This window comes from Quercus robur, chromosome 1, assembly GCF_932294415.1.
Source record: "Quercus robur chromosome 1, dhQueRobu3.1, whole genome shotgun sequence".
Taxonomy (NCBI): domain Eukaryota; kingdom Viridiplantae; phylum Streptophyta; class Magnoliopsida; order Fagales; family Fagaceae; genus Quercus; species Quercus robur.
Genome location: NC_065534.1, coordinates 4,450,381 through 4,461,114, shown reverse-complemented (window position 1 = coordinate 4,461,114; position 10,734 = coordinate 4,450,381). Strand labels below are relative to the sequence as shown.

Below are 10,734 nucleotides of genomic sequence, written 5' to 3'. Positions count from 1 at the left end.
TTTTGTTTTGGAGATTCAACTTTTATAATATATATAATAGATAAATATAGATATAGACATAGATATGGATATAGATGTTACAACCATATACATCCTTTTATTTATCTCATTATAATATCTTTTATTACAGTATACAAATGTTAAAACCAAATGCATCATTTTAGTTATTTCATTATAATATCTTTTATTACCTTATACTAAACATGTCTTAAGTGAAAGTTAGTTGGTACTTGGGTTCCTTGGTGGGTGAGAATAGACCAAAATGTTTCTCAGTTTCTGCTGGACCCTTTTGGTCTTCATCAAACATAGCAAACAAGTAAGTTTCTAATGGTCCAGGCTTCTTTGGAGTCCCATTCTTCACATGACTAATCAAATTCTTGTAATAAGTGCCAGCATTATCAACTGTTGCTGCTACACCACTGTCTCCATCTGATGGCCAACCACTCTCCGTTACAATGACAGTCAAATTGGCTCCACCAATCTTCTCAAGAGCAGAGTAGAGAGAATCCAGAATTGCATCAAAGAGATTTTGATACCCTAAGTTACCATCTTGTACCACAACCCCTGGTGAAGTAAATAAGGCATATTCAAGCTTAATGTTTGTTGGGTCACTTGTGTAGGCAAAATATGGGTACACATTGGCAAGAAGTGGTGCATTAGTGCTTACTAGGATGCTAACAATTGCATTTATGTATGAACTTGCACTATCACTAAATGAGCCTGCAGATGGAGGGAAAGAATTGCCCAACAATGACATGTCTATTACTGTTGAAACTTTAATTTGTAAATTAGAAGCTGTAATTGCATTGTTTAAGTTCTGTATGGCTGGTCCAACATATTGGGCTAATGGATCACTCGGCTTTATTTCATTCCCAGCAGCAATGTAACTAATTTTGACATCAGGGTAGGGAATTATGTTTGTCTGCACCCAAGTATTTGCAGTTGCAGGACTAGCGGCAAGACCTTGAAGGTCATTGTTAACAACTCCAACAATGACCTCTATGTTGGATCCTTTTAGGGCTTGGAGGGTTGCTTGATTTGGATCAAAAATCCTCATTTTCCCTATGCCATTGGTGGTGTACAATGTTATTACATCAGTTGCAGGTGGTAAATTATCAGCAACTGTTCCATAATTTACACCTATAGATTGTGCAGCTGCATCAAATAGCATGAAGATAACAAACAAGTTAATTAACACTAAAGATAAATTTTTTTGAAGGAATTGTATAGGTATTCAATGGAGCTAAATCAAATAAAACCAAGATAACAAACAAGTTAATTAACACCGAAGGTAAATTTGTTTGATGGAATGTAGAGATAGATACCCAACGGATTAAAATTATTTGGAGTTTTTAGGATAATCATGGAATATATAAAATCTTATCTATTTTTTTTTTTTGGTCATATTATCAATAATTTAAATAGAAACCAAACCTTTGGTTAAACATCAGTTCCTTCAGTAAATTTATTTGGTAAGTCAGAAGTGAACTTTAGGTAAGTAAGTAGTCCCGTATGTTTGTTCATGCACTTACTCACCAAAAAAGAGTATTTAGTGTCTCTTGTTATTAAAATGTCAAATGACTCTTTTTTTGACAATTTTAAATCCTGTGTATAGATTAAATATGATGATAGTATCATATAATTCATTTATAAAAATATTGATGAAAAAATTTCAAAATTATAATAAACCATGAAAATGTTGATGTTTAATATAAATAATAAAATATGAAACTAAAAGTATTAATTTTAATAATTTAATTATTATATATAATGGCACGGCTAAACATAATAAAAATTAACTATCAATAAAAGTCATTTGGTTTATTTGAAGTATTTTTGTACTAGTATAATATGAGAAATTTTTAATATGTATTTAGTATGTTTAATTATATAAAACATGTATTTTTCAAAGTATTTTTGTTTTAAACGGTTAACATATTAAAAATACGCATATGTAACTGTAGGGTCACAGTTTGAGGCCCAAGCCCAAAATGTGTGGAGTCTTGATCCAATGAGCCAAATACAATGAATTTATAGAGAATGGATCAAAGAACTAGGTCCTAATGAATTAGACAACGGCTAGTATTGAATTGCATAGCGTTCAAACACAAATGGAGGATGTTGATATCAATAAACTTTCAATCCGAGGAGGTTAAATCAGGATATAATAATCGCTCTAGAATATCAGAATGATTTAGATTGCTTTACTATCTCTCTCTCTCTCTCTCTCTCTTTCTCTCTCTTTCCTTTTTTCTCCCCTTCTCATGGAGGGTCTCTCACATTATATAGCTCATTTTGGATTATCTTGATCATACACTTGTTGATCATCTGAGTCACTATTTGAGTACCCGTCCCATCAAACACCTCTTTCAGCCCTCTGTGAATTGTGGTAGCCAAGACAACACTGTTCAGAGGTCTTCTCCACATAAATGCGGCCAGAAAAGTAGCTGCAATGCATTTAATGTGATGGTAGCAGTTTTTCCTTAGATATTTTGAGTTTCCTTCCTTCTCGTATGTTCATAAGGCACATTTAGTACATACTTGGACTACATTCATCATATCCGAGGAGGTATTTCTCCTCTTGGATATCCTTCTATTTATCCCTCACTTATGAGACTTTAACTGGGAATCCCTTAGTAACTATTCGTTCCTCCTCGAACTTGTCTATGTCCTCAGACAAGGCCTAAGGCCTAATACACTATTTTGGGCCCTAGTCCCTATAGTAACAATTAAATCTTATTTGCAATTTCCTTTTATTTTCAGCATACTATTCAGATCGAAAAGAATATAATTACCATCTACCAAATTAAGATAGAGCATATTCATTTAAAAAACTAAAAGAAATGAAAAGGCATGTCTTTATGCACTAAAACATTAACGGCTAGATGCATGTTTAATAAATTTATTAGGTATTCTTGTAGTATGATGACATGGTACTTCTTCTTTTCACATTTATAATAGACTCATTATGACTTTTCAAAGTAGAATTTAACATGAATGTGGTTGCAAAGAGGGAGAACTTTGACACCAATGCACCATACTCCAAGAGTACCTAATTACTAAGTAATAAATTAGTAATATATAGGAGTAATTTTGTAGATTACCTCAATTATGTGAATTTGTGGCCAACTAATTTGCATAATTATAATGATCATCGATAAACAAATTTTGCCTTTTTTTCATGTGTTACGTCACAAAGATTACAATGCAACCTACTGTCCATCGATTAAAAAAAACAAAACAAAAAAAAAAAACAAAAACAAATACAAAAAAACAAAAACAAAAAAACTAGAAGTTCATGTCACTTATTCCAAGCTAGTTAGGGCTTGATTTTTACACATTAACTTGGTATTCGAAGCCATCTAAAAAGTAGTACTAATATCAAGCATGCTTACTTTTACTATGAATGCCATACAAATAAGAATATCATACAATATAACAAACAAATAAACAACCAATCAGCCGCACCTAATTTTCCTTGGCTTGTTATCAACAATAGTAGCAATAGCGCAGCCATAACAGGTTTCTTACTTAAAGCCATGGTAGAAAAGGAGAACTGAGAACAGATTTTCAATTTAGATGTCTTTGCTTTACTATCTACACCCTATACCTCTTCATATATATAGTTAATGAAATTTGATCATTATTGAAATTATTAATAATTGATTATATTTAATTTGATAAGATTATAATGGAAGGTTTGAATATAGAATATAATTTAAACTTAATTAAAAATATATAGTAGATATAAACAATAGTTGAATAATATTTACAAAATTTCAATGTTAGTAATATCCAATTTATTAAGGGTGGGTGGAAAAGTTTAAGGCTCATAAACTATTGGAGCATTTTAATATTAATTAATTAAAATGGATTTATATGACAACATAAATGTACAGATGTGAGAGTTAATATGGAAGATAAGAAATTAGTAAAATATTTAATTTCACATTGAAAATGAGAGAGATTTTTTTATTCCTTTTAATTGTGGTCATTAATGGGCAAATATATATTGATTCAAATATTGGACTAGATACGTACGTACGCCTCAATCCAATTTATTACTGTGTTCACGCCAACATAAACTTCATACCACATTAAAAATGATTTATATCGCAAGATCACGTATCATTGTACTATGAGGCTAATGAAACACTATGCTTTTTTCTTTTTTTTTTTTTTTTTGAGAGGAGGAATTTGGCTGTAATTGGCAAATCCATATTCCTTGATAAAAAAAATTGCTAGAATTCGGATTTAGTTACCTTTCATTGAATATATACTTAGATTAAGGCAAAATTTGGCTACAAATTTAATTTTAGCCTAAAGATACAACTTCATTCAATATATCTTTTATTTGTATATGAATTTTGACAAATCTACAATTAGATTATATTTTCTTCTTATATCCTTCATGCTTATAAATTTTCCAAAAGATTAAAGATCAATAGTTAAGTTATCAATAAATTGTTTAAATTGCAAAATTTGTAATCTAAAATTATCCATAAAGATAAGTTTATAGATTATATAATAAATAACAATCAATTTTTAGAAAATTCGACATTGATGTCATTAATAAATTGTTTAAATTACAAAATTTTGTATTCTAAAATTATCCATAAAAAAAAGTTTATGGATCATATAATAAATACCATTCAATTGGAACAAAATTTGACAATATATATTTGTGGTTACACGATTTTCCTGGCCCAACTCGTGTTGGTTAGGCTCCGGCCCAAAGCGCAACCCACAATAATTATTTGTAGAGAATGGGTTAAAGAACTTGGCCTCAGTGAAACTAGCAGGTCTAATGCATGGAGTGTACTATTTGCAGAAAGAAAATAAGAACGTCCAGAAGGATTCCTCAAGTCTGATTTTATTTCTTTTCTTTTTTTCTGATACAGTTTTCTCGTCCCCTTCTTTGAGGGACTTCACTACATTATATATTCTTCTTCTTTTCATCTCAGCCTTACACCTGTTAATCATCCAGGCATCCACTTGAGCACCTGTCCCATCAGACGCCCTCATCAGACCCTTTGTGAGTTGCAGAGGCCAATGCGGTACTGTTCAGGAGTCTTTTCCTCATTAATGCGGCCAAGAGGGTGGTTGGGGCGCAATTAATGTGGTGGTAGCCTTCCGTGAGATATTTTGAATTTAATTCGTTTTATATGTTGGGAGGGCGAGTTGAAATGGCTGGGGCAAGTTTCTCGTCTGGGCTCCGCGATGTCCGAGGAGGAATTACTCCTCGGACAGGTTTCCTTGACGCTATTGGGGCTGAATAGCGCTTTATATGAGGCTTTTCGTTGGTCAGGACTCTCCTCGGACGGGCCTGAGCTTGGAATAGCCCATCATTTTTGGGCCGGGCCCCACAATAGCCCCTCAAAACTCCGGTTTTTACCTCCCTCCGAGGGGAAAGGCGGGGTTTTGATGTTTGTGAGTGGAGGGAGATAAGGAGATCGTGGGGCGCGCGTGCGGGCCGTTACTTTTGACGCGCTACAATTTACGAGACGTGGCCATTAACTTCTGGAGGCGTTATGTTCCCTTCATCCAACGGCTTGGCGTGGATCGAACGGCCATCGTTTCTTCCCGTATTTCTAGGCGAGGATGATCTTTTCTCTCTCCTCCCGGCTATATAAGACGTCAGAGGGGTTCAGTTCCTTCTTTCATCTGCATTTCACCAACCTCCAAGGATTCCAGAGAACTCCACCGAACCCTAGAGACACACGAACACTTGCGTCCGTTACGCCGCTGTAGCTGTTTTTGTGAAGCGTTTCATCCAAGAGAGATTTCCAGGCGTCCCCTTGAGCGTTTTGTGAAGGTACCAGTACATTTCGCCTTTCTCTCCGTTTCAATTCCCTCCTCGGACTCTACTTTTCTTTTCAGTCTTTACTTTCATTTCCTCGGTTCAGTTCAGATGGGTAGATTCGAAAAATTAGTAAAAACTCCTGCCGCTATGGAAGCCTTTAGGGCTAAATACCACATTCCCCCGAGGGTTGGGCTGCGGTACTGTCCTCTTGAAGGAATATTGACCGATAGAATTGAGGGAGAAGTCGTTATCCCCATGATTGCTTTCATAGAGGGAGGGATGACACTTCCCATGCGCAGGATCACAAGGGAATACCTGTTCAACCATAGGTTGACGCCGTATCAGTGTGCCCCAAATATGTTCAAGATACTAGGCTGTGTAGATGTCTTAAACGAGCGGATGAATCTAGGCCTCACTTGGCACGATGTGGCTTATTTGTACGAATGCCACCGCCTCGGGGATGATGGGTATTATCTTAAATCCCGGAACGAGGACGTTAGGTTGATCTCTTGTCTTCCAGTTTCCAATAAGACCGTGAAGAATGACTTCCTCATTGCTTCTGGGGAGTGGTTCGACGGTATTCACTGTCCAACTCGGGCAGGAAACCCAGGTGCGGCGCTTTTAGGATTGATCCTTTTTGGGGAGAGGATTTAGTGTTGAGGGGTTATTTTTTCTGGCTTTCTTTGTAATTGGAAAATTTCATGATCTGACCTTACTTTTCTTGGTTTGTTTGCAGACAAAGGTCACGTTGCTCCTCGGATAAGACTTGTGAACGTGCCAGCGTTGAACTATCTTCTCAGATCGGAGATTTACGTTACCGGGAACGGACAGTTGCGTGCGGCCCATCTGGTTTTGGGCTATCAACCTCTGAGCAGCGCTTTCCAGGCAATCGGTCACGCTATAAGGGCTGGCAGCCCGAGGCTAGCCAGAATTGACGTGTCCCGGGACGGATTCCTAGCTGACCACGATTTGCCACCAGTTGTGTTGCCAGGTGTCAGAAATCCCTACTTAGCGGAGCAGTTACCTCCGGTAAACGAGCCTGGTGCTGCTGTTTTGGTTGAAGAAGAGGCTGAATCATCTCGTCTTTCCCTTGAAGAGGAGATAGATAAGTTTTACTTCGAGGAGGAAATTCAGCAAGACCCCTTGGTGGAGTCTTCTAATCCTGAAGTAGAGCAGGACCAGCATTCCGCAGTTGGTGTTCCCTCAATCGTTATCTGCTCGGACGATACTTCAGACGAAGAGGTAGAGCCCATGGCAGGAAAGGGAAAGTCTCTAAAGGAGCTGATGACCTCTCGGGGGAAAGGTCAGTCATCAAAGGTTCAGCCATCGAAGGGACCAAGTCCATCAAAGGTCAAAACCCTTCCCCCTGTGGTCCCCCAGGGCGTCTCGGACACTGGCCTTAAGGTTATCCCGGATCTGAAGAAGAAGAGGCCGGTGGACACGCCTGAGGAAGGCGAGGTGGCTGTCCAGCCGACCAAGCAGCAGAAAATCACACGGGCGCCAAGGAGCAGAAGGGGCACCTCCTCGGACAGCAGGGATGAGGGGAACCTTGCTGAAGTGCGCACTTCCCCTCGTCCATGGGACCCAAAGTTGGAGCTGGATGGGCTCGCCATTCCTTACACTGCTTCGGTCCGAGAGTACAATCGTGGCCGGGCAGGGTACGTGGCGGAGGCCTTAGAGCAGCCCCTACTTCTTCCTCGGGACATGGAGGCCTACAGGCGGTGCACTCAGTCCGAGCTCTTCCTATCCCTTAAAAGGGATCTCGCGCTGGTAAGTAATCCTTTTACTGCTTTGTCCCTTTACTTGCTCCTGTTAGATTATATATTTTTCTTTTAAGGACATTCTTGTTTTGTCTGCAGATTACTCAGCAGGTCTTCGTGGCTGAGGAGTTTTGCCGTAACAGCCGCAATCTGGCTGAGGCTGAGACCCAGGCTCGGACAGAGGTGGAGAAAGCTTTGGGGTCCCTCAAGCATGATCACATTAAACTCGCGGCTGAGTTCAAGGATTCGGAGAACCGACGTAAAAGTGCAGAGGCTGGCCTGAAGAGTGCCGAGGATCAGGCGGAGGACCAGCGCAAACAACTGTACACGGCTCAGCTTAACCTTAACACCGAGAGGCAGGCAGTGCAGGATCTTAGGACTGCCCTACAAAAGGTGGAGGATGAACTGAGGCTGGCAAGGGAGGAGGCCCAGCTGATCCGAGAGGCCACAGAGGCTGAGAAGAATGCTGCTCGCCAGCTTGGGGCCGAAGAGACTGAGGCCAGGCTGTCCGAGGAGATCCCTGAGGTGTGCAGGGAGTACTGCGACCTTTCATGGGCTCATGCTCTTGACGCTACAGGAGTTCCGGCGGATTCGGCACTAAGATTGCCCGAGAGCATCTTCTATCCTCCGGAGATCCGAGTTAGCCCTGATGAAGCCCAAGTCGCTTCGGAGCAAGACCTGGCGGTGCCTGATGCCGTCCTTGTGCCTGATGTGGCTAAGGATCCTGCCACAGACTCTACCATTGAGGTTCCTCCTCCTCAGCCCGAGCAGAAAGAAGATTCTCCCGTTAAGGCTTAGCACCCCTTTTTTTTTTTTGTAGGAGTTGTCTTGTTTTTTTTTATTCTTTTGTAAGGACCTCTCCTTTTAATGTACTCGGAATATTAATATAAAATGTTCGTTTTGCTTAATGTTCGTTTTGCTTACTAAGAATGTATGTCAATAGCGTTTTTTTTTTTTTTTTTTAAACATTTGCAACGAGCTAGATACAGGCAAACGGTGAAAATGAAAATGGGTTTTTGGGTTGCTCATTTGAGGGTCGCGATGGTGCTAGACTGTGCGCATGTATTAAAAGTGATTTCCTTTAAGTAACAATCTCCAAATCTATCTCAAGTAATAATCTCCCCAAAAGTCTGTGGTCCGAGGAGCCAGGCAGGACTTAGGTTCTGCTTAAAACTATGACTTGTCATGAGTAATAATTTCCCCTAGAGTCTGTGGTCCGAGGAGCCATGCAGGACTTAGGTTCTGTTTAAAACTATGAGCTGTCATGAGTAATAACTTCCCCAAAAGTCTGTGGTCCGAGGAGACATGCAGGACTTTGGTTATGTTTAAAACTTATAAATAGTTGGCTTAAGTATCAATTTCCCCCAAGTCTGTGGTCCGAGGAGCCATGCAGGACTTGGGTTCTGTTTAAAACTTATAAATAATTGGCTTAAGTATAAATTTCCCCCAAGTCTGTGGTCCGAGGAGCCATACAGGACTTGGGTTCTGTTTAAAACTTATAAATAATTGGCTTAAGTATCAATTTCCCCCAAGTCTGTGGTCCGAGGAGCCATACAGGACTTGGGTTCTGTTTAAAACTTATAAATAATTGGCTTAAGTATCAATTTCCCCCAAGTCTGTGGTCCGAGGAGCCATACAGGACTTGGGTTCTGTTTAAAACTTATAAATAATTGTAATGTAGACTGGCAAGCGGCAAACAGTCATGAAAGAGAACGTATGCTAAGCCATTCTTATTAATAATAGTACCTCCTGAGGTTATTTACATTCCATGGTCGAGGTACAGCTTTTTCATCCAAATCTTCTAGGTAGTAGGCGCCTATCCCGGCCACGGATGTGACACGGTATGGTCCCTCCCAATTGGGCCCCAACTTGCCCCAAGAGGGGTTCTTTGCGCTGCCAAGAATCTTCCTCATCACGAGATCACCTGGACCTAGAGGCCGCAGTTTGACGTTAGCATCATACCCTTGTCTTAGCTTCTGGTGATAATAGGCCATGTGAATCGTGGCCTTCTCCCTCCTTTCCTCGGCTAGGTCCAGACTTCTTCCTAGCAACTCATCGTTATCGCTTGACGTAAACGAGCTAGACCTCAGCGTGGGGAAGTTGTTCTCGATCGGGAGCACAGCCTCAACCCCGTAAGTCATTGAGAAGGGGGTCTCACCGGTGGAACGCCGCGGCGTTGTCCGATAGGTCCATAAGACGTGCGGTAGTTCTTCTACCCATCTCCCCTTTGACTCATCCAGTCTTTTCTTCAATCCGTTCACTATGACCTTATTTACGGCCTCGACTTGCCCATTTCCTTGGGGGTATGCGGGGGTGGAATATCGATTAATGATCCCAAACTCGCGGCAATACTCCCTAAAATTCTTACTGTCAAACTGAAGACCATTGTCGGAAATGAGTGTTCTCGGAGTTCCGAAGCGGGTGATAATGTTCTTCCAGATGAATTTCTGGGCGTCCACGTCCCTGATGTTGGCCAAAGGCTCAGCCTCCACCCATTTAGTGAAGTAATCGGTTCCGACTATTATGTATCGCTTGCTCCCCGCAGCTTTGGGGAAAGGTCCGACAATATCAAGACCCCATTGCGCGAACGGCCATGGACTGGAGAGTGGGTTGAGAACCCCTCCGGGTTGGTGGATATTTGGGGCGAATCTTTGGCATTGATCGCACTTCTTAGCGTATTCCTGGGCTTGTCTCTGCATGTTCGGCCACCAGTATCCTTGGGTGAGTGCCCTGTGCGCCAGCGATCTTCCTCCGGTGTGACTTCCACAAATTCCCTCATGCAACTCTTCAAGAAGAGACTCAGACTCCTCTGGATGTACGCAGAGCAGGTACGGTCCAGAGTAGGAGCGCCGATAAAGTTTGCGGTCCTCTGATAGCCAAAAACGAGGAGCATTTCTACGTATCTTCTCGGCTTCTAGTCTTTCTTCCGGTAGGATCTCATCTTGGAGGAAATTCCTTAGGGGGTCCATCCAACTGGGGCTCTGTCTTATCTGATGGACTTGGGTCGGGTTTCCACTGATGGGACTGGCCTTAACTAGATCTTCGACTAGGATTATTCGTGGCAAATTGCGTGCCGAGGACGTGGCAAGAGTGGCCAGCGAGTCTGCATGAGTGTTTACGCTCCTGGAGATGTGCGTTAAATTGAAGGATTCAAAGCTCTCCTGTAGCCGT

The 10,734-nt window shown here is 40.8% G+C and overlaps 1 protein-coding gene across 1 annotated transcript; it reads right to left on the bottom strand.

Moving 5' to 3' along the window:
- Window positions 1-208: 208 nt before the first annotated feature.
- LOC126713569 (glucan endo-1,3-beta-glucosidase-like) lies at window positions 209-3,541 on the bottom strand. The gene is made up of 3 exons (XM_050413337.1): window positions 3,495-3,541; window positions 2,110-2,135; window positions 209-1,155 (listed from the first exon to the last, which is right to left on the bottom strand). Exons 1-3 carry the CDS (start codon window positions 3,539-3,541, stop codon window positions 209-211), a joined length of 1,020 nt encoding a protein of 339 aa, XP_050269294.1.
- Window positions 3,542-10,734: the final 7,193 nt, after the last annotated feature.

Coding starts and splice junctions, on each gene's coding strand:
- LOC126713569 (XM_050413337.1), bottom strand. CDS start 3,541: ATGGCTTTAAGTAAGAAACCTGTTATGGCTGCGCTATTGCTACTATT. Junction 2,136..3,494: donor GCTGCGCTATTGCTACTATT/GTTGATAACAAG, acceptor TCGGATTGAAAG/TTTATTGATATCAACATCCT. Junction 1,156..2,109: donor GATATCAACATCCTCCATTT/GTGTTTGAACGC, acceptor TATTTGATGCAG/CTGCACAATCTATAGGTGTA.